This window comes from Mesoplodon mirus (genome assembly GCF_964341445.2).
Source record: "Mesoplodon mirus genome assembly, chromosome: 2".
Lineage (NCBI taxonomy): Eukaryota > Metazoa > Chordata > Mammalia > Artiodactyla > Ziphiidae > Mesoplodon > Mesoplodon mirus.
In genome coordinates, this window is record NC_138977.1 from 155464576 (window position 1) to 155490397 (window position 25822).

The 25822-nt window shown below is 39.1% G+C and overlaps 3 protein-coding genes across 3 annotated transcripts; all 3 read left to right on the top strand.

Moving 5' to 3' along the window:
* The first annotated feature begins 5608 nt into the window (after positions 1-5608).
* On the top strand, positions 5609-6003 carry LOC309795758 (protein preY, mitochondrial-like). The gene has a single exon (XM_082608474.1). It carries the CDS (start codon positions 5631-5633, stop codon positions 5973-5975), a length of 345 nt encoding a protein of 114 aa, XP_082464600.1. The 5' UTR covers positions 5609-5630; the 3' UTR covers positions 5976-6003.
* Positions 6004-6012: 9 nt separating this feature from the next.
* On the top strand, positions 6013-6627 carry LOC309795762 (phosphatidylinositol N-acetylglucosaminyltransferase subunit Y-like). The gene has a single exon (XM_082608488.1). The coding sequence runs from the start codon at positions 6162-6164 to the stop codon at positions 6501-6503; it is 342 nt and encodes a 113-aa protein (XP_082464614.1). The 5' UTR covers positions 6013-6161; the 3' UTR covers positions 6504-6627.
* A 3388-nt stretch (positions 6628-10015) lies between these two features.
* LOC309816144 (ferritin light chain-like) lies at positions 10016-10465 on the top strand (the record flags this gene model as incomplete). Its single annotated transcript, XM_082643361.1, has 1 exon — positions 10016-10465. One exon carries the CDS (start codon positions 10016-10018, stop codon positions 10463-10465), a length of 450 nt encoding a protein of 149 aa, XP_082499487.1.
* Between the last annotated feature and the right edge of the window lie 15357 nt (positions 10466-25822).

Consider the following 25822-nt stretch of genomic DNA (forward strand, 5'->3'; position numbering starts at 1 on the left):
CACTGGTATGGAAATTAGCTCTAGAAATGATAGCTGACAAGTATACATGCATAGTTAGTGAGGGCCTCTCTTACAAATGTTATTTGTCATCCAACAAATAGTGGCTTTGGGACTTGAAACATTCAATGAGAGAGTAGAGTTAAAATTTAAAAGCTATTTAAAGTTTAAGGAGTTTTCCCTTTCAAAGGCAAGGCAAAGTTAAATTAAGGGGTTTAAAATCATAGTTCTGAGTGTGATGTTTTTAAAAAGACTTATTTTTGTAGCTAGTTTAGGGTATAGTTTTGCCTACCATTATAAACACTGCCTTCTAATCTCTTTTCTTCCATAATCCTAGCCTGTTTTTATGACTGAAGGATAAGAAGTACCAGAATTAAAGGGCTTTTTGATGTACTTTTGTAGTAAAACATTGTATTCTTTCCATAGTAAGTGAAACAACCACAAAAATTATGTTCCCACTTGTAAGAAAAGTAGATGGATAATTACAGTGGTTTTAAAAAGAACTATCCCACACAAGAATATACACAAGAAAATGCTTATTTAGTGGATAAAAATATGCTATCAGGAGAGCACAAAATTTTGAGAAAATATTTGTTCTATAGGAATTAGCACTACTGGAAAATCATGAAAAACAGGTCACTTCAAATTATAAATGAATACCCTTGCACTAAGTTTCTCAGGTACAAAGTGAAGAGAAAAATCGACTATTTTATTAAGGAAAAATCTAGTCAGCCAAACTAGATCACTCAGACTACCCAAATTCATTCCCTATTTTCCCACAGCCTACTAAAAAAATTGGAAGGAACTGTAAATGACTAATGATAGAGAAACAAATAATTATGGTACTACAACAGATGCATTATTATATAGATATTCATAGATGGATTATTGTATAACTATTAAAATAAGTATGAAGGAAGTCTTACAACATGAAAACATTTATAATACAATACTAAGGCAAAAAGTAGAATACTTTATATGTAAAATTATGTGTTTATGGGGATGAGAAATGAAAGAGTTACATGAAAAAGTAAAAACAGTTTCTTTGGGTGGTAGAAGAAGCGATAGTTTTTTTCCTTTTTTTGTCTTCTGTTATTATTATTATATTGTTTCTACAATAAATACAATAAAAATGATAACCTTTAAATAATAGGATCAATATAAAAATAAATTCTTATCAGATTTATTGGTATCTCAATCTAGCCTTGATTTGCTATTTGTCCCTTCAAATAGACATTGAAAAATTATATGTGTGTTCATGTTGTTGGGACTAGGTGCTTTAAAGAGATGGTCCTTTAACAGGGAATGCTACAATGCTGAAAAAAATTACTGGCACATCACATTGTGGAAATTACTGGTATGGTGCCAACCCAATAGATTCAGCACATTTGTCTTGAATTTAGACAAATGTTCATTTGTTTAAATTTCCCTTTTATCTAAGAAGGTCATAAAGAAAATTTTCAAATTTTTTCCTTCAATAAGTAGTATTTTCAAGTTGTAATGATAAAAACCAAAGTTCCAAGGATGATAAAATAGCAGAATTATGATAAGACATATCTTTGCTAATCCTGAAGCAGGCTTTGAAGCATAAGAAGACCCTGGCCAGGTACAGAGGAAATGGGCCCAGGTATTCAAGTAATAGCTTGACCCAAAAGATGAAAACAGGCATGGCCCAGAGTATACAGGGTTCTGAGAGATCCATATAACTTGAACAGAAGGTGTCTGTTGTGATGTAATGGAAAATAAGTTTAGATAGGTAGAAGACTGGGGGAGAGAAGGACAGGCTTTGAAAGCCAGGCAGAAAACAGTTTAGATTGAATGCATTAAATTGGATTGATTGAAATAAGGAGACAGTTTAAGATCCTCAGCCAGGAAATGAGAAAAAGTGAACAGTTGTTTTTTTTACCAGGATGGGGAGGCATGTTCTTATCCAATTCTGTGGCAGGGGCAAGAAGGAGCATGTTCAGTTTGAAAACAAAACAGCATTTTGTCTCATTGCTTTAAATTGTTTTTAGTTACAAAGTTTGCTTCATTTCAATCTCCAAATAAAATTAAAACAATACATGGCTTTGTTTGTTTATCAAATGCAATCATGTTTTAAAAATTATTGAAAAAAACAGAATATAAGCTCATGAAAAGCTACTTTTCACTAGTATAAGTAAAAAGTGAGATATAATAGACACTTATAATTTTAAAAAATGACCCACCTCTCCCTGTGGCCAGTCTCACCTCCTATTTCTAGTCCTTTCCCTGTGTCTTGTGATATTTATCTTTATACATGAGAATTACATATTTATGCTGCTATATCTTATTCTATCTATTTTATACATGATCTATTGACTTTTCACATTGATAAATGAAGATTTATCTCTCATACAATCACGCTGCTTCCTTTCCCTCCGACCTCCCAATATAATTAAATCACAGATTTGGCTAAATTTTTTAATGTATTTACATTATTTTGACTGTCTACCCATATTTCACTGCTAAATCTAGTAGTGTACCATGATTATGCTTCTTTTCTTTTCCCCTGGAGTCAATAGTTGTATCAATTATTCATTTGGAAGTCTTCTAAATAAATTTTCTAAAGATGGACCAATACTTGTCAGATAATCTGAGTTCCATTTTTAATTTATTTCTAGAAACCTTTGCTCTCCTGCTCCAATCTTGAATCGTTGCTTTCTAGCCGTATTTTATAATTTGTATGTTTGTTTGAGACTTGCATGCCTGACAGTGGCTTTGAATTTGTGGAGTGTTCTCAGGGGTCACTCAGTTTCTGCACAGAAAGACCCTCAAGTCTTGTGCCTGGCTACAGGTATTTGAGGACCTGGATGGGGAAAGAGGGCTGGTGAAGGGTGTAGGTGTGTTTCTCCCATAAATATATAAACTTCCACTTAATCCACCTATTTTCGGCCCCTCGGCTCCCCGTGAGCTTTTCTGAAACTTTTCTCTCTTTAAGCTCAGAACCTTTTTGATTCATGTTCTACAAGGAATCAATCTCATGTCTGAGGATTTGTAAGAGGAAGTCACCAGGCTTTCTGAGGTCTAACTGCCTCTTGTGCAGACTTTCAAACGATTCTCTGAATTCCAGATCTGTGCCTCATACTTCCTTTCTGTAAAACCAAGTTCTTAAGCCTTTGCAGCTTGGTTCTTTCTCCTTGTTCTGAAGAAATTATGTTCAGTTTCCTCTATTCTCCCATTTCATCAGCTTTCCATCCTCCAATACCTGTTGCTATCTCCTATCCCCTGGTGTCTTCTCCCCTGTTTTTTTAGTCTTTTAGGCCTATATATTTTAAATATTATGATTGTCATTTTAATAGGCATTCAGGAGAGAATGGGAGTGATACTCCATTCAACTTACCATATGGAATCAGAAATCCCTATTTCTATTTAAAATCCTGTGGTGGTAGTATAGTATTTTATTTCATTCATTGTGAAATTTATTTTTGAAACATAGTTTTGGCAGAAATATGTCATGAACTGAGTCATCCTACTCTGTTTTTTAAACATGGGAATTAAAATAAGTGTAGCTTTATCATTCTTTGGGCTGCCTTTGAAAATTTGATTTTTAGTTGGTCACAAGTAACTTTTTATCTTTCTCTTCAAAATCTTTTCATTTCATTGGTGCCTCCTGATTAGTTAGTTATATTGACTCAAATACAACATTCCTAAGTCTCTGCAAGTACCATTCCTCCACATATTCTTCAATTCCTCTAAAATTGCATTTCTCAGGAAATTTAGATTAGTTATTATAACTTCTCTATATAATTGTATTTCTGGAGAATACAGTGGCTGATGCAAAACTGTCAAAGTCAGAACAAGACAATGATTGGGTTACCAATTCTTATACATGTTAACTCCAAAATTTTATAATGAATTTCTTTTAAAATCCCTTATTTAATACCACATATACCTGCCTTCATCTCTGGAATTGTCTGTGCATTTAGTACAGGAAGCAAGGAAAGAATAAATAATGGATAATAATGTGTTAATGAATATATACCATATTGATATAAAATAAGGTGATAATAGTTGATATATAGTATAGATAATTAATATTTAAGAAATAAACACTGAAGAAACCAAAAGCATTTCCCATACACCAACAGCTGATATAGTGGTTCTTTGGCAGTATTTCTAGCACCTTAGGGTGACAGATTGTCTCTGTATCCTATCTGTATTGAAAAACATTTGGGGTTTGAGATGCCAGAAAACTGATATTATTTATTTTCTTCACTGAATTAAGTGTTAGTAATGTATAAGCATCATCAAATTTGCTCTACTGTTCATACTTTCTGAGTTTAATTTCATGGACGATAGGCTGAAATTAGCTGTGTATATACTCAGAAAGCAATTAATACTGAAAAATTAAAATTTCAATCAATCACGGACTGGCTAATACTAGATCCTCAATTATAACCCCTACAGCAGAGCTATCTTTGAATGAAGTGGCAGCTCAATACATATTTGCTTGCTTTTTTGTTGTTGTTGTTGCAATTTGTTAAGGACTTTCACATATAAAATGTTGGTAAACTATGAGGGAATTTGTGCAACCTAGGTGTACATATATCATGATAGAATTATTTTTTATTTGATACATAAAAGGTAGGAATGGATGTCCTTATTCTGGGCTGGAAAATCATTATTCTGCTAGGTGTGCTTCATACAGTCTCCAGTTAATCTAGTAAATTATCAGCTCACTCTTTATCTTCCACTTCTCCTAAATTGTGTCTCCTTTTCCAAAATTTTAGATGAGAGAAAGCTTATTGCCTAGGTAAGATGCTCTGACCTGTCATATCTGCCTCACTCTCCGCAGCCTTTCTTCTTTGTTGACCTTCCTTTAGACCTTCCAGCATAAATATCTGTTTTTTTCCAAGTCTTACTTCCTGACCATGGAGTGCAGCTTGGGAAAAATACACAAAGCTCATTGGCTCTACAACTACTTAATGATTTCCAACATTAGCTCAGTTTTATTCCCTAGATAACCTGCTTACCAACTGACCCCAAAGACTATTCCAAACGTCTATCACTTTTATCAAGCCCACCGCTGTAGGTATACTCCCTTTACCCCTGCTCTGTCAGAGAAAATAACAACAGCAGCTGCCACTCAGTGAGCACTTATTGCCAAGTGCCTTACAACAAAACTACACAGTAGATCTTTTATTCTTTTTTTGTAGGTGAGGAAAACCTCAGAGAGGAAAAGAAACATAGTTAAGGGCACAGAGCTCATAAGCACACACAGCTCATCAGATAGCCTCTGACTCATGCCTTACTATCTTTTCCTTTGTTTTTCCCTTTATTATCTTTTAAAGTATAATATTTTACATGTACAAAAATACATAATGTATATATAACTGTTAAAGTTAAATAATAAAATAAATGTCCACAATCTCATCATCTAATTTAGGAACTAGAACACAATCAGTACTGTTGCATCTACCTATATATCCCTCTCCCACCCTCAGGCCTCTCCCATCACTCCCAGAGGCTACCACTGTTTTCAGTTTTGTATTCATTATTCCCTGGCTATTTTAAAACTTCCTATTTCAAAATAATTTAAAACACAGAAAAGTTTAAAGACTATTACAGGGTGGTCACGGGCGCGCAGAGGCCCGGTCGCGGGCTGCTAGGCCATGCCGAGCGGAGTGTGCAGCCGGCTCGCCTCAGCGCTGCGGGGCACACGCGCACAGCCGCCTGCGGTCGCCCAGAGGTGTGTGCACGCGTCGGTGTCGCGGCCGTCCCCAGACCAGAGCGAGAGGACAAGGGAACCGCCCCACGCCTTCGACCCAGTGCGGCTGGAGTTCCTGGTGTGCCCATTCTCCAAGAAGCCGCTCCGATATGAAGCATCGCCAAATGAATTAATTAACGAAGAGTTAGGAATAGCCTATCCAATTATTGATGGGATTCCTAATATGATACCACAGGCAGCTAGGATGACACATCAAAATATGAAGCAAGAAGAAATGGAGCAGCATTAGATCACACTTGAAAACGACAACACACACAACTAAATTTTCTAAATACCACCCACCTTTTAAAAAGTCAGAGTGGGGTTTCCCTGGTGGTGCAGTGGTTGAGAGTCCGCCTGCCGATGCAGGGGACTCGGGTTCGTGCCCCGGTCCGGGAGGATCCCACGTGCCGCGGAGCAGCTGGGCCCGTGAGCCATGGCCGCTGAGCCTGTGCGTCCGGAGCCCGTGCTCCGCAATGGGAGGGGCCACAACAGTAAGAGGCCCGCGTACCGCAAAAAAAAAAAAAAAAAAGTCAGAATGGCGGGTAATAAGTGGAGGAGAAGAATGTTTCTGTCTCTTCCTACGTTGACTGTCCTTATTCCATTGGTCTCGTTAGGGCTGTTATCCTCGGCCTCTGGGGAAGAAAACTTCCCACAGGGGTACACTAGCACAACCAGCCTGTGTTTTTACAGCCTGGTCTTGCCGATTACCATACCCGTTTGTGTGTTCTTCCGCCTTTGGACTTGGATGGGTATTAAACTCTTCAGGCATAATTAATACAACCAGAGCCAAGATGGTATGTCCTAATGACATGCTTGAGTGTCTGTCTCTGAAAGCTCAACTACCTGGAAATACTGGACACCCACTTAATTTGCAAGAAAGATGCCTTGCCTAGCTTCTGTCAGAGGTTTAGGACTATGGGAGGCTTAAGCTGCGGAGGCTTCTTTATTGTACTTTGGTTCTGCCCTTGTTTTTTGAAGGTTCTCATTTATACCTGGGGTATCAGGAGAAACATTTCAACAAAGTGTCTTGTTGGAAATTAATAGCCCCAGCCATCATCTGATGACTTTATTTCTTATCCATTTATAATTAAAAGTTACTAATTTGAAATCTTATATGTTTATTTTACATTCAGAGTCTGGTAAAGTCACATGTTAAGGATGACTGAAATAATTCCAGAGGAGCTCTGTTGGAGTAGTTGCAGAGAAATGTATTTGAACTAATGTGGTATAAAACTGTAATAAAATGAAAACTTCATGTATTTGCCAAAAAAAAGACTATTACAAAAAATTTCTGTATACCATTCACTAAATACAACAATTGTTATTATTTTACCACATTTGTTTTCTTGTTTTGTGTCTCTATGCATATGGCTGTTGTTGTTATTTCTGAACCATTTGAGAATAAGTTGTAGATATTACACCTCTTTGCCTCTAAATACTTGGGTGTATGTTTTCTAAAAACAAGGACATTCAATTATCAAAATCAGAAAATTAACACTGACGCATTACTCTATTTAACCTATAGCCCATTTTCAAATTTCACCAGTTATCCTAATAAATATCTTTTGTAGCCATTCTATTCCACCCTGCAAGCCCATCTCCCCGTTATAGGATCTAGTCCAGGATCACATATTACATTTAGTTGAATGGCCTCTTCAGTCTCACTTAGTTTGGAACAGTCAATCTTTGTATTTCTTGACCTTCACATATTTGAACAGTTCAGGTCAATTATTTTGTAGAATGTCTGTCAATGTGGGTTTTCTTCATGATTTTCTTCATGGAATGTTTTTTCAGTTAGACTTAGGTGATGACCTTTTGGCAGTAATACTGTGTGAGGTTGTGTCCTTTTCAATGCAACACTCAGAAAGCATATGGTGTCAGTATTCTCCATTCTTGGTAATGTCGACTTTGTCTACTTGGCTATGGTGATCTCGTCCAGGTTTATCCTCTCTAAAAGCACTATCTTCCCCTTTGTAATTAATAAGTAATTTGTGGAGAGATACTTTGAGACTATGTAGCTATCTTCGTCAAATTTCAACCCAATAGTTTTGGCATTCATTGGCAATTTTGTCTGAATCAATTACTGCTATACTAGTGCTAAATGGTGATTTTCTACCTTATTTCTTCTACATGAGATTCTCCTATAAGGGAGAAGTTTTCCTTCTTCCTTATTTATTTATTTATTTATTATCAGAAGAAACTCATCTATTTATTTAATCTCAGTATAAACATTCCTCACTAATCAGCATTTTCCCCTCTGTCATATGTCAAGTTTTCATATGTTCTCGGGTCTTTCTTGGCTTTCTCTTTTGTTCAATGATCATTTGGCCTTCTCTGTGCCAAAACAACACTATCTCAATTATTATGGCTTCATCATTAGTTTCAATGTCTGGTTGACCAAGTTTTCTCCTTCAATAAAAATTGAAAAGTGCCTTGGATAGTCTTCCTTTTCCATGTAAATATCAGAATCAACTGTCATGTTCCACAAAACCTCTGTTGATATTTTAATTAGGATTACATTAACTCTGCACGTAAATTTGGGGCTAACAAATTTCTTTTAACAAAAATTGAGCCTTCCTTTCCATGAACATAGCATATTTCTCCATTTACTTAGGTCTTCTGAGTGTCTTTTGATAACATTTTATATTTTTTTCTGTATAGGCTTTATATATCTCTTATTAGATTTCATTTTATTTTTTTTATTTTTTTTTTTTTTTTGCGGTACGCGGGCCTCTCACTGTTGTGGCCTCTCCCGTTGCGGAGCACAGGCTCCGGACGCGCAGGCTCAGCGGCCATGGCTCACGGGCCTAGCCGCTCCGTGGCATATGGGATCTTCCCGGACCGGGGCAAGAACCCGTGTCCCCTGCATCGGCAGGCGGACTCTCAACCACTGCACCACCAGGGAAGCCCAGATTTCATTTTAGATATCTATTTTTAAGCTATTTAAATGTAATCTCTTTCTAAATTATGTTTTCTATGTGCATGTTGTTACAGAATTGTTTTCTGAATACTTGTTAAATTTTATATAAATGCAACTGAATTTTGCATATTGATCTTATGGTAAATTCTTATTACTTCTAATAAGCAGTCTTTTAGATTTTTTTACATAGGTTATCATATCCTTTTTGAAAAAATGCAGTCCTTTGTCTTCCTTTCCAATCTTTTTGTCTTTGATTTCTTTTTTGTCTTTCAGCGTGAGATTAATAAAATGGGCAGGGGACCATGCACAATGCTGGGTTGTTGCTTCATTACCCAAAATCCATCGGGGTCCCCACTACAGTTTGGGACCATCTAGTGGTGATCGTCCACTGCAGTTTACATATTGATGGGAAGGATTCAGGGTCTGCAGCTGACTGGACTTCAAGAAAGCACCAGTGATTCCAGGAAATGCTGGCTAGTTGGCAATAGTTTTGTTGGCCCAGTTTGGGAATACTGCGTTGGTAGATCACTGTGCTAGCAGGATTCAAACTTCACCTCCCCTCTGGCTTTTGTGCTATTTTCCTGCCAGGCTCCTCCCTTCACCCCCTGTCATATTCCATTCCCCAAGCTCAGAATAAGAACTTTACTCTCCTTCCTTCCTTCCACCTGCGGCGTTTGGTGGTGGATAGGAGCAAATCCTTCATTCTATAATCTCAGAATTCATGATATCCTGGGTGTATTTTCACAGGATTTTACTGTATTTATTTGTGTTTCCCCCCTCCTTCTATTATGGTAAACTTCAAAAGGTTGAGGATTTTTATATTTCATTCTAGCCGTATGTATGATAGAAGAGTTCCTAGCATGCAGGAACCCAAGAACATTTATTAAATAAAATGAGCAAATGGACACTGAAATCTTCCATTACATGGTTAATTTCTTCCTATAATTATATCAACTATTGCTTTAAATTTTTAAGGTTTTTTTTCTTATCAGATGCATACAAAATTAAAATTGCTGCAGCATCTTGATGAACTCAGTCTCTCTTAATAATGTTTTCAGTGTTTTGCTTTTTATATTTTGGTCATGAAACCTATTTCAAGGCAGTGCGCTCAGAGGTCCCACGGATCTGTGTCTTGCTTCAACAGTGTTTGGACAGAACAGACCCAGGGAGGCCCCTTCCTCCAAGCCTCCGACCACCCTCCATCTTTTTTCCAGTGGTAACATTCAGAACCAGCCCCTCAGTTATCCTCAGCCTCTGGGACCAGCCAGCACTGTTTTTTGAACTTAACTCCTTATTACCCATCAACCAGATTCCTCAGAATTATTCCATCGAGGTGGAGGCCGCCTTCACCCACCTGGTCACCTTGCATGGGCCGGCCTCCTACACCTACCTCTCTCTGGGCTTCTATTTCCACCTCAGCTCTGGAGGGCTTGGGCCACGTTTTCCGCAAATTGGCTGAGAAGAAGCAGGAGGGCGCCCAGCCTCTCTTGAAAATGAAAAACCAGCGCAGCGGCTGTGCCCTCTTCCAGGACGGGCAGAAGCTATCTCAAGATGAGTGGAATAAGACCCAAGACACTATGGAAGCTGCCATTCTCATGGAGAAGAAACTGAACCAGGCCCTTTTAGATCTGCTTGCTCTGGGTTCTGCCCACGCAGACCCTCAGCTCTGTGACTTCCTGGAGAGCCACCTCCTAGATGAGGAGGTGAAACTCATCAAGAAGATGGGCAACCACCTGACTAACTTCCGATGGCTCTCTGGTCCCCAGGCTGGGCTATGCAAGTATCTCTTCCAAAGGCTCACCGTCAAGCATGACTAAGAAGGAGCCTCTGGAGCCCAGCGGCCTTTGAGGAGCCCTCTGGTGCCAGGGCTTCTGCCTGAAGCCTCTCTCTGCAGCCACTAAGCAGTTTTTTAACCACCCTGGAGCCCTCCCCCAAGCCTTGGACCAAGTGGAAACAATAAAGCTTTTTGTAGCAACAAAACAAAACAAAAAACTCCCCCCCAAAACAACCCCCCCCCCATTTCAATACTAACATGACAACAAGCTTTCTTTTGGTTACTATCTGCCACATATGTCTTTTCACTTACTTTACTTTCAACCTTTTCATGTCCTTATGTTTTAAAATTTTTATTTTTTTTTAATTTTTGGCTGCATCGGGTCCTCGTTGCTGTGTGCGGGCGTTCTCTAGTTGTGGCGAGCGGGTCTACTCTTTGTTGCGGTGCGCGGGCTTCTCATTGCAGTGGCTTCTCTTGTTGTGGAGCATGGGCTCTAGGCGCTCAGGCTTCAGTAGTTGTGGCACAGGGGCTTAGTTGCTCCGCGGCATGTGGGATCTTCCCTGACCAAGGCTCGAACCTGTGTCCCCTGCCTTGGCAGGCGGATTCTTAACCACTGTGTCACCAGGGAAGCCCCTGTCCTTACGTTTTATGTCCCTCTCTATTAAACAGTATTTAGCTGGATTTTTAAAAATATAATTGTACAATCAGTCATTTAACTGGTGAGTTATTTTCTTTAACCTAGTATACCCGAAGTATTAGTTCAACCAGGTACTCTTTTAAGAACTTTACTTTCATTAACTCATTTAACTCTCATTTTACTGATTAACCTTGTTTTACGGATTAGGAAACTGCAGCAGAGAGAGGTCAAAAAATTTGGCCAAGGTCACATAGCTAGGTAGATTTCTGAGCTGGGATTTGAGCTTGGGTTGTTAACTATAATATAAAGGAGGGATAAAACCAAAACGTTGTTTTTGGCAAAAGAAAATTTTATTTTTGCTATTTTTTAAAATAAATTTATTTATTTTGTTTATTTTTATTTTTGGCTGCATGGGTCTTCATTGCTGGGCGGGGGGTTTCTCCAGTTGCGGTGAGCGGGGGCTACTCTTCACTGCGGTCCACAGGCTTCTCATTGCCGTGGCTTCTCTTGTTGCGGAGCACAGGCTCTAGGCATGTGGGCCTCAGTCGTTGTGGCACGTAGGCTCAGTAGTTGTGGTGCCTGGGCTTAGTTGCTCCGCGGCATGTGGGAATCTTCCCAGACTGGGTCTCAAACCCATGTCCCCTGCACTGGCAGGCAGATTCCTAACCACTGCGCCACCAGGGAAGCCCTTGCTTTTTTTACTGCTAGTGATTTTCAAGTTTTTTCATGTAGTACTTGGCTTTTTGCATTTCTTCTCTAGTTTATTTTTCATATTCTTTGTCTATTTTTTTTTTTTTTTTTTTGTGGTACGCGGGCCTCTCACTGCTGTGGCCTCTCCCATTGCGGAGCACAGGCCCCGGACGCGCAGGCTCAGCGGCCACGGCTCACGGGCCCAGCCGCTCCGCGGCACGTGGGATCCTCCCGGACTGAGGCACGAACCCGTGTCCCCTGCATCAGCAGGCGGACTCCCAACCACTGAGCCACCAGGGAAGCCCTCTTTGTCTATTTTTATCTTGGAGTCATAAATGATCTTTTGTATTAAAAGCTCCTTGCCCTAACCACAATAACATGTATTTTTATTTAATAAATTTTTCATTTTACCAGAGATAATTTCCCAGTTAACATTTTAATTTCCTAAGGAAATTTAGGAGAGTTATACAATTCCCTTTTCAAAGAAAACATGCCTCTGCTCTCCTTCATCCTCACTATCAGGAAATTCTCAGCTATTATTTTACAGTTCCTGAGCTCAAATTTCCATAAGGATAACATGGAGAAAGAAAAAAAGAAGCATATATTCTTCTGTTATGTATATTATATAAAATATCATTTCAGGATGGCTATAAAATTAAATTAAAATATACTAGATATAACAAAGAACTAAATCTATTTAATATGCCATAAGCATATGGTATAATGAATAAATGGACACAACTACTATTTGCGTTATTTTAAGGAAAAAACCAAAATTAAAAAAAAAATTTTTAAAGGTAGAGATTAATGATCATGCAAGATATAAAAAGGAATACTTTATTTTCAAGAATGAGCCACTATAGAGATCCTTTATGGAGAGATCCAAAGTCTTATTTGATTTTTACAAAAAACAAACAAACAAAAGTTTAAGAAATTAAAGAATCATGCAGTCCCATTTTGAGGCTCCCAACATTTGCCGTGGTCAGAAACTGTTTCCTGGGAAAACAGCACAGTTTAGGAAGGTTGGCATCTAGTGTTCACTTTTAGAATTGTTCCCACAAAATTAGTGTAACCTAAACAGATTATTTCAAAATGTAGTTAGAGGAAAACATAGGAAAAAACACTCTTTGACATAAACCACAGCAAGATCTTCTTTGATCCACCTCCTAGAGTAACAGAAATAAAAACAAAAATAAACAAATGGGACTTAATTAAACTTAAGAGCTTTTGCGCAGCAAAGGAAACCATAAACAAGACAAAAAGACAACCCTCAGAATGGGAGAAAATATTTGCAAATGAAACAACAGAAAAAGGATTAATCTCCAAAATATAAAAACAGCTCATGGAGCTCAATATCAAAAAAACAATCCAGTTAAAAAATGGGCAGAAGACCTAAATAGACATTTCATCAAGGAAGACCTACAGATGGCCAAGAGGCACATGAAAAGATCCTCAACATCACTAATTAGTAGAGAAATTCAAATCAAAACTACAATGAAGTATCACCTCATGCCGGTCAGAATGGCCATTATCAAAAAAGCTAGAAACAATAAATGCTGGAAAGGGTGTGGTGAAAAGGGAATCCTCCTACACTGTTGGTGGGAATGTAAATTGATGAAACCACTATGGAAAACAGTATGCAGGTTCCTTAAAAAAACTAAAAGTAGAACTATCATATGACCCAGCAATCCCACTACTGGGCATATACCCTGAGAAAACCATAATTCAAAAAGAGTCATGTACCACAATGTTCACTGCAGCTCTATTTACAATAGTCAGGACATGGAAGCAGCCTAAGTGTTCACCAACAGATGAATGGATAAAGAGGATGTGGCACATATATACAATGGAATATTACTCAGCCATAAAAAGACACAAAATTGAGTTATTTGTAGTGAGGTGGATGGACCTAGAGTCTGTCATATAGAGTGAAGTTAAGTCAGAAAGAGAAAAACAAATACTGTATGCTAACGCATATATAAGGAATCTAAAAAAAAAAATGGTACTGATGAAACTAGTTGCAGGACAGGAATAAAGAGGTAGACACAGAGAATGGACTTGATGACATAGGGTGGGAGGGCGAAGCTGGGGCAAAGTGAGAGTGGCATCGACATATATGCACTACTGAATGTAAAATAGTTGGCTGGTGGGAAGCAGCAGCATAGCAGATAGGGAGGATGGGAGGGAGGCTCAAGAGGGAGGGGGTATGGGGACATGTGTATGCATATGGCTGATTCGCTTTGTGTGCAACAGAAACTAACATGGTATTGTGAAGCAGTTATACTCCAATAAAGAACTATTTTAACAAAAAATGTAGTTAAGATCTTGACTCTTTGAAATTGGAGCCAGAGATCAAGAGAGAGTTTCCTGAGGTAACTGAGAATTTTTTAAAATTAAGGAAAGAAAGGAGGAGGTTACTAAAGATGTGTGTACATACGTGTGAGGACCACAATGAATGAGGATAGACAATGGAAAGAGAAAATGTCAAATGCCCAGGACTCTTTAGGGAGAATAAAGAATGTGAGAAGGCTGAGGGTCAAATCTTTGAAGCAGTAGAAAAAATAGTGAAATTAGTCTTTGAAATGTATTAGATGGGAAATTTAAAAAATAAAATGTATTAGATGTTTACAACTTTTGAAGGATTTCTGTTTTATATAATAAAAAGTTACCATTTATTGAGTAGTTAGTGAGTACCAGATATTCTAAATGCTTTGCATGTAATACATACTTAACTTCTGTAATTACTCTGTTACCCCCATTTTAAAGATGAGAAAATTGAGGTACAGAAAGGTTACAAAGCTGGTAAGTGGCAAAACTTTGTCATTTGATTTTTCTAAACCAAGAGGCTGGTTCCAATATCCATGCTCTTAACACACATGCTATACACTTCCAACCAAAATAAGTACAGAACTTGGTCTGGGGTCACCATATAACATTAGATAGAAAGTTTAGTCAACTATCCAAATAATGCTGACAAAATCTTATTATTTTTAGTATCTGGATCTGGTGTTTGAACTGATAAACTCATCTAACAATTGTTCAGTTTTCCCTTTTACATCTGGGCTACGTTTTTGATAAACTTTTGTACATACATGTTTAAGGAGAAAAAAAAAGACATTTCCTAAGGAATATTAGACAGCTCAGAGAATCTTTGGAGAACTAGAGAGCCAGGTTTGGAGGCCATGCAGTCAGAAACAATGCACAAACCACGTTGAGAGACTGTGCCAGTAAAGGCTCCAGTGAAACCAGACACTGCATTACACACCACTCACTGTGGACATGAGGTGCCAGGACTTTCACCTTCTGACCATGAAAGATAATGTCTCAGAGGCTACCTGTGCCCCCAAAATGGATTTCCTGCAGCCCCGTCTTGCCATGTAGCTCATTTGTGGTCTGACGTCTCTAGTGGGTGTGTGAGATTTGGGGAGCCTAGGTTCTGTGCCTGCAGCCTAGCTGTGAGTGAGTTGGGAGAGTGAGCTTTCTGACTCCTGCCATGTGGAGGTGGATCAAAAGGCAGGAAATTGGGGCTTCCCTGGTGGTGCAGTGGTTGAGAGTCCGCCTGCCGATGCAGGGGACATGGGTTCGTGCCCCAGTCCGGGAGGATCCCACATGCCGCGGAGCGGCTGGGTCCGTGAGCCATGGCTGCTGAGCCTGCGCATCTGGAGCCTGGGCTCCACAACGGGAGAGGCCACAACAGTGAGAGGCCCGCGTACCGCAAAAAAAAAAAAAAAAAAAAAAAAAGAACAGGAAATTGTCTAGACAGGGAAAGGGTGGTGGTAAACCAGAAAAAGCACATAAAGGGAATCCATTTTAAAACCTCAGTAGTACGAATCTTTGACCAGTTGTTCTGTTGGTACATTTCTCTGAGACCTAGTTGTCATTTCCATAGTCCTTATAGTCTTCTTGAATTTATTTTTATTTTCATTGGATAAAAACTCTCCCTTGTCTAGAAATCAAATGACTATCGAGCACAAATAGGTGGACCCCTCACCCCACCTTGCTGTCTACCTTTGAAAGAAAGAAAGAAATTAAGCAGGTTGATATGAAGTTGTTGCTTGCCAAGTAGTTATTCCTCCTTAGGCTGGTCAAAGAATCCCCAGTTTTCCTCAGTGAATCATCCCTTCCCCCTGTCTTTCCCTATAGTTTCTGTGGGGATAACATCCCCTACTCTGCTGCTCCTGCCCAAGTTCCAGAAGACTTAGGCTCAGTTTGGCCAATCAGAACATACACATACCAGCCCTCCTCCCCAGCCGTGTGATTAGTTCTAGAAGAGGCAGGAAAATTGTCCAGGACAGACTAATGAGACTCAGTCTAAGGATATTTCCTAGAACGACAGACTTGCATCTCCTGGCTCCTCTCTTTCTGCTGTGGTTGCTAGGCTAGGACACAAGCCTGAAGCTGTTGTTGACTAAACTGATACTCCTTGATGAGCACTTTCCTGAGAGTAAAATCGACACAGTGGAAAGTAGAGACAAGAGATAAATAGACATAGTCCTAATATCCCTTGAGTACCTAGAACCAGCTGTGCCTGAAGCTTGCACTGCCTCTGGACTTCTCAGTTCCTTATGCCAGTAAGGTCACTTTCTGCTTAAATCCATTTGAATGTCTTCAGTCACCTGCAACCAAAAGACTCTTGACTCATTTTATTGTTTAAATAAAATAGTTAATTACTACAGATTTTCCTCTAATAATTCTGATTAACAAACATTTATAGTACCTCTAGTTTGATGTCCAAATAAAAAAAAACTTGGGGGCTTCCCTGGTGGCGCAGTGGTTGGGAGTCCGCCTGCCGATGCAGGGGACATGGGTTCGTGCCCCGGTCTGGGAGGATCCCGCGTGCCGCGGAGCGGCTGGGCCCGTGAGCCGTGGCTACTGGGCCTGCGCGTCCGGAGCCTGTGCTCCACAACGGGAGGGGCCACAACAGTGAGAGGCCCACGCACCACAAACACACACACACACACACACACAAATAAATAAATAAAATTAAAAAAAAAAAAACAAAACTTGGCCTTGTTTTTATATAAGTGTGTATATACCACACATGCACATGCACACACAAACACACACAGAGTAAGGAAAAAATGGAGTAAATATATCAAAGATTTTATTCATCTTGGTTTCTTTCTCTTTAGATAAAATGACCTTTTTAGGATTTGATGAGAGAGAAAACATGCCTATATTTTTCTATATTTTTTTTGCTCTATCCAGGTTTTCTCTTGAATGCAACAGAGAATTATTTTGCTGTTTCTTGCATCCCAGTGTTTGGAGGTCAGCATGAGTTTAGCTGCATTAATTTTGTTTCTTTTTAACATGCTGGCTTCACTCTCCTCAGGTTTGACCTTTCAATTTCTTTCCTACATCTGACTATTCCAGGTTAAATGCTGGGATGTACACACACATTTAATAGAGGAGTACTGTAAGTTCAGGCAGACTTTCATCTCTCTGACTCCTGTAAGAATTTATGAGCACTTTCAAGTAACAATAGTACCCTGCTTTACTTTGTTTCATCTTTTAGCTTTCAGTGCTTAGTTTTAACTGTCCTTCCTCTTCTAATCATAAATCAGATCCCACTGTACTTATCTTAAGAGCAGTTGTTGTATTGAAGGGAACAGATCAGTATCACTAATTTAAATCTAAATTTACTTTGGAGGAAATAGTTCATTAAAGTTACTGTACCTAGATATACCAAGAATCTAGTTCTCAAGTTGTGTTTCTGCATAAATTATGAAATGAGACATAAATGAGTGCCCTGGAGAAACTATAGACATAAGCACTGTCTTAGTCTATTCAGTTGGTTGTAACAAAATTCCCCAGACTGGGTGGCTTATAAAAAACAGACATTTATTTCTTACAGTTATGTATGGAGGCTGGGAAGTCTAAGATTAAGGCGCCAGCAGGGTTGAGTTCTGATGAGAGCCCTCTTCCTGGTTCATAGCTGGTGTCTTCTCACTGTGTCCTCACATATTTGAAAGGGCTAGGGAATCTCTCTGGGGTCTCTTTTATATCCCATTCATGAGGATTCCACCTGTGGAATTAAATGAGGAAGCTCAGCTAAAACTGGAATCAGGACAGGCCTGTAGGGGGAGCTCTCACATCCTGCCATACATCATCAATCATCCCTTCAACTAGGAAGAGACTTCTGCCTATATTTCCAACAGGAAGGTGCCTCTACCATCCAGTAGGAAGAAGAAAACTCTCTGCCCCATGACAGCCCAACCAATCTGAGACAGTGGCAGCCCAACGAATAAAAAGCCTCCATACTTTGGACTCCAATGGACTCTTTGGTTACCACAGCCCCTCCCAACTCCCACCTTTCCCCTATAAAGGCAAGTTCCCCTTCCCTGTTCTCTGGATTTGCCTGTGGTCTGCCATGGTTCACGTATCCTGGATTGCAATTCCTCTGCTATTTCTGAATAAACTCAGTTTTGCTGGTAATATAACTGGCTATTATGTTTTTAAAGTTGACTACCCTTATGACCTAATTACCTCCCAAAGAAAGGTCCTCTCTCCTAATACCATCACTTTGGAGTTTGGATTCAAAATATGAATTTGGGGGCTGGGGACACACAAATATCAAGTCCATAGCAAACACTATGACACATTGGTTTGAAGAGCAGAAGCTTTGTCTTTGAGGCTCCATGATGCCTTCCTTTCTTCTACCTTTTCTTTTAACAACATTAACTTTGTGTTTTATTGGACTTAGTGTTAGTGTGTCTTTTCATATTATCTTGAAATGTGTTCTTATAATTCCAAAATAAAAATGTGCTCTTAAATGTTGGGATTCTTGTTCTACAACTCTTGCTTTCATGAATTTCATGTACTAAAATATCCAAATGGAATATTTTTGTGTGACTCTCTGGAAGTCATGCCCAATAAAGTTAACCAAGAATACAGCTTTTATGGAAGGAGTGAAGAGCTTGATTTGGGATCCTGTGCATCTTATGTTGCTACATTGCTCAACCTAGAAAGGGGCAAATCCTAAAATGGGGACGATTTTTCAGTATTACAACATAGTAACACAGCATGGGCTTCTGACTGGCTTGTGTGAAATGACCCTGTGGGTTTCTCAGAACACCACCTCACAAAAACTCAGACCAGTATGACCTACCTAGTATCCTGGACATTGGGGAGAAAAGAATTAGGGGTGAGGGGAGGGCTGGGTGGAAGGGAAGGGAAAAGGAGGAGGAGGAAGAAAGAAAGAGAACTGTGTTTAACATTTCATTGTCTTAGGGCAAATCCTGAGTATCCCCAAGCTTGTAAATAACAGGATAATGTTCCCTCACTGAAATTAGGACCTTGTTTTTATGTTATGAATTTATAATTTCCTAATTGCTATTGATATTTGTTACAACTTAAGACAAGCAGATATTCTTGTAAATTAGATTTGCCTATTATAAACTAATGGATGTCTCAGGTTCAATGCAATTTTTGCTTAGTTCCTTATTGTATGAAAGTATTTTAGTTTTGTTTACTGTAAGAAATATGCATAATTAAATTGGCTTCTCTGTGATTAAATATTTCATAACTTCCTTTATTTGATTTGTAATTTTTACTGATAAAGTGGCTATTTTCAAAAGTAAATGAAGGTAAATGATTGTAGTGAACAGTGAAATTATTTAAGTATTTGTAAGTAAGTATCTAATGTATTTCCTCTAAAATGGGTCATTTCTGAAGCAAACACATGTTTATAAAAATAGTTTAGGGGGCCTCCCTGGTGGCGCGGTGGTTGAGAGTCCGCCTGCCGATGCAGGGGATACGGGTTCGTGCCCCGGTCTGGGAGGATCCCATATGCCGCGGAGCGGCTGGGCCCGTGAGCCATGGCCGCTGGGCCTGCGCGTCCGGAGCCTGTGCTCCGCAACGGGAGAGGCCACAACAGTGAGAGGCCCGCATACCGCAAAAAGAAAAAAAAAAAAAATAGTTTAGGCACAATATATTAAGTTTATGCAATATTTTTTTCCAAAACAGTTAATATACTTTTTGTTAACCTACTGCTGTTTAAAAAAATTACTTCAAAACTTATTGGCTTAAAACAACCATAACTTTGTTATGCCTCATAGTTCGTGGATTGGGATTTGGCTGTGGCTTGTTGATTTCACTACTTGGACTGGACTGGAATGTCCAGGATGGCTGCTTCACTCACATTCGTCACTTGGGCTAGGATGGATTGAATGATGGGTCTTACTGGAATGGCTCTCCTACGGTCAGATATTTGGGGCTTTGGTTCCCCCTGCTGGCTGCGTTCCTTGGTCTTCTCCAGATAGCATTAGAACCCCTATTTCTCCATGTGGCCTCTCTCTAGTTCTTCTGGCAAAGTAGCTAGACTCAAGTTGTCAGGTGTAAGCCTGGAAGAGATACACGGTCGCTTCTGCCACATTCTGTTGGCTAAAGTAAATCCCAGGGTCAGCATGAATTCAGGGTGGAAGAGAACTACACAGGGTGTGAATACCAGGATGAGCAGTTCATCATGGGAGAGGAGGTACCTTGTAGAGTTTAGCTACTTCCGTCCATGTGTCCCTTGATGGCATCATTTCCTGGATCCTCAAGGGTAAAACTGAGTATTTCTCCGGATGTATCCTTTATGTTATCTGAGGCTTAAGAAATGCCTTTCAGAAAAAGAGCACTTAGTTAAGCAATTTGGGAGACAGTAGAAATGATAGCCCTTCTCTTGGGTTTATAATGGCTTACTAAAAACATTAAGGATTTTGCAGTATAAAAATATATTTACTTTGTTTAACCTGGCATTTCCCCAACATTTAAGTGCATAGAACTGTGCCTGGCACTTAGTAATCACTTATAAATATTTGTTGAATGAGATTTATCCCTTTTTCACAAAACATACATGTACATTACAAAGAATTGGTGTTTCCAGGAAAGAACTTTTTGAAAAGAGTATGTGATTCTGGGTTTCCTCTTGATCTACAACCCCCATCTAGGTCCTACCTAATGAATTAATTGTTGTACTTTAGTATGACCCCATCTCCTGGTTGCAGGTGACTAGACTCGCATGGGCACCTGACTCAAAGGCAGTTGTCTACAGGCTGGCTAGCAACTTGAAAGATAGCCTGGCACAAGAGCTTTCACCAAAAGTAGTCTAAATTGGATTGTGATCGGCAGAGCAAATTAGATCCTGTCACTTGGGTAGTTTGAATGTGGGAAAATCAGTCAGTTAGTTGGCCGGGGTAGGAGCAGTAGAAGCAGAAGCAGAGAACACATGAGTTTCCATTGTATACAACCCTACGTTGCTGTTTCTTCATGATCCTGGTTTTGTGGCTGCTGAAAACACTTCCTATTTCCCTTTCTTCCCCCATCTTTAGAATAAAACCCATTAACTGTGGTAGCCCAACTATGTCCCTATTTCTTACTATCTGAAAGAGTCTAATATGTGATGTCAGAGAGGCCTGATGCTCTCTTATTCAGAATAAGAAAACACTCTATTCAATTATCTACTCAGGGAAGAAGTGCCACTATGACACGCTCTCTTCAGAAGCCTGTAAACACAGTGGGAACTGCTACTAGTGGCACCAATAATAGGTAGAACGGTAGGGTAGGCTGGCACACAAATTGCTCAGGAAGTTTCTTCAACTGTTGTAGGAAACTCTTTGGTTAATAGTTACAGAAGAAACAATGAACAAATACTGATGTATTATTATTAACTAAAGCCCACCATTTATTCAGATTTTCTTAGCTTTTACTTAATTCCTTTCTATGCTCCAGGTTGCCATCCAGGATAGCGCATTGCATTTAGTTGTCATGTCTCCTTAGGCTCCTCCTGGCTGTGACAGTTTCTCAGACTTACCTTGTTTCTGATGATCTTGATAGTTTTGAGTACCAATCAGGTATTTTGTAGGTTATTCCTCTGTTGGTATTTGTCTGATGTATTCCTCATGATTCGACTGCAGCCATGGGTTTTTGAAGGAGGATCACAGAGGTAAAGTGTTATTTTCATCACATCACATTAAGACTGCATACCATCAACATGACTTATCACTGTTGATGTCGGTCTTGATTACCTGTTTGAGGCAGTATTTGTCAAGTTTATTCACTGTAAAGTTGCTCTTTTTCTCTCCGTTTCCATAATGTACATTTGGAAGGAAGTGTGCACAGCTCATATTTAAGGAGTGGAGATTTATGGTCCCTCTCCTTGAGGGTAAAGTATCTACATAAATTATTTGGAATTCTTCTCTATGGGAGACTTGTCTATTCTCCCATTTATTTATTCATTCAATCATTTATTTATATCAATATGGACTCACAGATATTTATTTTATACTTGTGATAATTCAATTCTACTTTATTTTGTTGCCCAAGTTGTTCCAGCTTTGGCCATTGGCAACTCTCATTTGGCTATTGTGCCCCTTTGACAGAACCACATGAATGTGGTATTTTGTTATATTCTGTTTGGTTTTGTTGTTGGTTTTTGTACTTCCTTACATCTACAAGGTGTCCCAGTCTCATCTCATTTATTTCTTAGCTAGTCCTAAAATCAGCCATTACTCCAAGGAACCCTGGTTAGTTATTGGAAGTGGCATTAGAAACCAAGATCTGGGCATTAGGTGCTCTTGTTACTATGAGTGGGGCATTGTTTCTCTTGAGTCTTCTCAGCTGACAGAGCAAAGAAATATACATGTGCATATCACTTACATATATACACATATCAATAATATTTCTATATATAATCATCTGTATCTATAATAATCTACACATGAGTTCTTACGAGTGTCTGCAATTCTAATCCATTACCAAATGAATCATTCTAGCCTCTCCTCAACCCCTACCCCTTGCTTATCTGAATCCCACTCCAACAGTGAGAAAGTTGGCTCTCACTCTGTGCCATCCATTTACTTAATTGTTCGATTCCATTGTACGTGTACAGTAGCATCAGAATTGTTAACCGGTACACTCCTGGGAATGACTTTATCAACTAGAGTACAGTGCTTATGTGAAGTTCCTTTTGCATTTGGTTTTACAGATCCCACTCTTCCAAACTGACTTAGTTCAGCACCCACTTCCCTTTAGTGATGCTGTAAAGAAATGAAAAGGATGGAGAAGTAAATTTACAGATTAAAATAGCCTTAAAGACATATCATACTTTTTAAATTGGTAAGAATTAATTACAGTATCTAGAGATGTACATTTAAATGGTGAAACAAACAAACAAAAAAGCAAAGAAGTTATGACTATAACAGTAACCACATAAAAAGTAACTTCCACTTCTGGGCAGATAAAGTGTCAGAGATTGGATGTACTATCCCACCTGAAACAGGTAAAAAACCCAACAAAATAATATGTGAAACAATGATTTTCAGACATTAGATACCAGGCAATGCAGGGCAGTGAGATGGGGAAATAAACAAGGTAAGCCCTACAATTGCCTCAGCTTACTACCTGGAGAGAGTTTTGAGGCTACAGTGCAATTTACATGAGGGAGAAGAAATTAAGTTGAGACCCCAGGAGCAAACGAAATTTTACTGTTGTTGTCTGAACAGGCTTAGTGGATGGTGAGCATTTGGGGATTTAGCACACGAGAGAAACATATTTGCTCTAGGGTGTCAGGATTCTTCTATTTTTTAAAAAATAGTCTCTATTTTTAGAACAATTTTATATTTACAGAAAAACTAAGTAGATGGTACAGAGAGTTCACAAATACCCCACACCCAGTCTTCCCTATTGTTAACATTTACTGTACCGTGGAAGGAAGGGGGAACCCAAGCAGAGACCAGGAGTCCCCCTGAGTTAAGGAGATAGAGCTGGGAATCAGAGAGACACAGTGGAGTGCAGGAGAGGAGACAGCTACTGCAGAGAAAGCTCCAGGTATGGCAGAATGTCCACCTGAGCATAGGCAAGTGAGGAAATTAATGAAAGACAGAGAAAAACACCACCCAAAAGGAGCACAGGGGAAAATGCCAGGAGCTCACACCTGCAGAAATAGATAGCATTCCCACTGACTAGAGTAGAAAAACTTGGCTTTGGGCAAAGTATTCAAAATCATGTTCTGAGTGGTAGGGCACACTTAGTCATAGACTAAAGGCTGCTTGGGTACCACCTAATGATGCTGAAAACAAGACTTGAAAGTATCAAACTGTTTCCAAGTAACTTAACTGTGACCCAGGATAAAACTCAAGAATATTTATAGGAATACAAAAATATGCAGCATTCAACAAGGTAAAATTCACACTATCAGGGGTCTAATAAGGAGGAGGGAAGAAGTGGGGGAAAGGAGGAAGCTATGACACATCATGAGAAAAAAATGAATCAATACAAAAAGGTGTAAACACAAATAATAGAATTAGTATATAAGGATATTAAACAGTTACATTACATGCATTCAGAAAGGTAGAGGAAAGACTTCTCATGTTAAATGGAGGCATAGAAGACATATTTGTTTACAAAGACCCGTGTTGAACTTCTAGAGATGAAAAGTAAAATGTTTGAGATGGAATATATATATATATTATTCTTAGTAACAAGAGAACAAACAGTTCAGTTAGAAAATGGGCAAAAGATCTGATCAAACCCTTAACCAAGGAAGATATACAAATAGCAAATAAGCACATGAAAAGACATTCAACATCAGTAGACATTAGGGAAGTGGAATTAAAACCACAATGAGACACCATTGCATACTACAATCATGACTAAAATTGAAAAGACCAGCCATACCAAGTGTTGGCAAAGATGTGGAACTACTACAATTCTCATACACTGCTGGCAGGAATGTGAAATTGTACATCCACTTTGGAAAATGGTTTTGGCAGTTTTTCAAAAAATTAAACATATACCTACCGTATGGCTCAGCCATTCCTCTCCTAAGTATTTACCCAGGGGGAAAGAAAGCATATGCCCACACAAAGACTTGTATATGAATGTTCATGGCAGCTTTATTTGCAAAAGCCCAAAACTGAAATTACCCAAACATTCATCAACAGATGAATAAACAAATCATGGTGTATCCTTGTGTTGAGAGTTTAGCTAAGCTACTCAATGGTATTGCTGTTTCAGCATTATTTTGTGTGGCTAAGAGGCTTTGTGGGGAGAGGGGACTTAAACTGACACTAGCTCCATCATGCAAGTATATGTCCTAGAAAATAGCCTGCAGAGCCACAAGCAAGTGAAGATTTCTGAGGTGACTCCCCCAACAGGCCCTGTGATCAAGTCTTCCCTGCCTCCCAAGACCTTTCCTTGTGTGCCTCTTAAATAAGACCCCCTCACAGGGCTTACCAAAGCTGCATTAATTTTGGTTTGAATTAACCAATACAATACAGTGTTAGCCCCAAAGCACTCACCCACAGACCCTAAAAAAGGCATGTGCCCCAGGTCCTGCCTCTCTCTCTGCCTGCACCCTGCTTTGATCTACCAATGTGACCCCTCAGGGTGTGCCATGTACTTTGTTCAGGACTTGTGAGTAATAAACTTCTCTATTTCAATTTCTCTTGTCGGTAGTGGAGCCACAGCTCACCATCCAGCACCCTATGCTCCACTTCACAAATGTGATTTGGTCAAGTCATAACAACATACAATGAAATATTAACCATCAATAAAATGGAATGAACTATTGATACACACAGCAACATGGATGAATCTCAATAATTACGGAGAAGAATATGTGCTGTGTTTGGTGATGTATCCTATTACTTACTACTTAGCTACTTTAACACACAGAAATTATTAACACAATGCTTTACATATAGTAAGGTACTTAAAGACAGTTTGCGGTTTTGATTAAATTATTATTTACATGTATAGATGACACAAATTAAGAACCTAGAATAATTTTAGAGGAAGAATCCTTTGAGATAAATGTATCCAACTGCCCCCCCAGAAGTTATGTGATTTCCCCAAGGTCATACGGGCAAAGTAGAAAACGTAGATTTCTAGCAAGTTATTTCCAGTCACTCTGAAGATCTCCTCTGAGTTTTGAATAAGCCATAATTTTAAAATATAATCTTTTTTTTAGTAACTGGTCTTATGCAATTCACTGTTTGGGGGGTTTTTTTAAGGAAAAAAAAGACAATGTTAACCAGAAGGAAATGCTTCAGATGAAATTAAGTGATGTTTCAAGGATTCTTTCAGTCC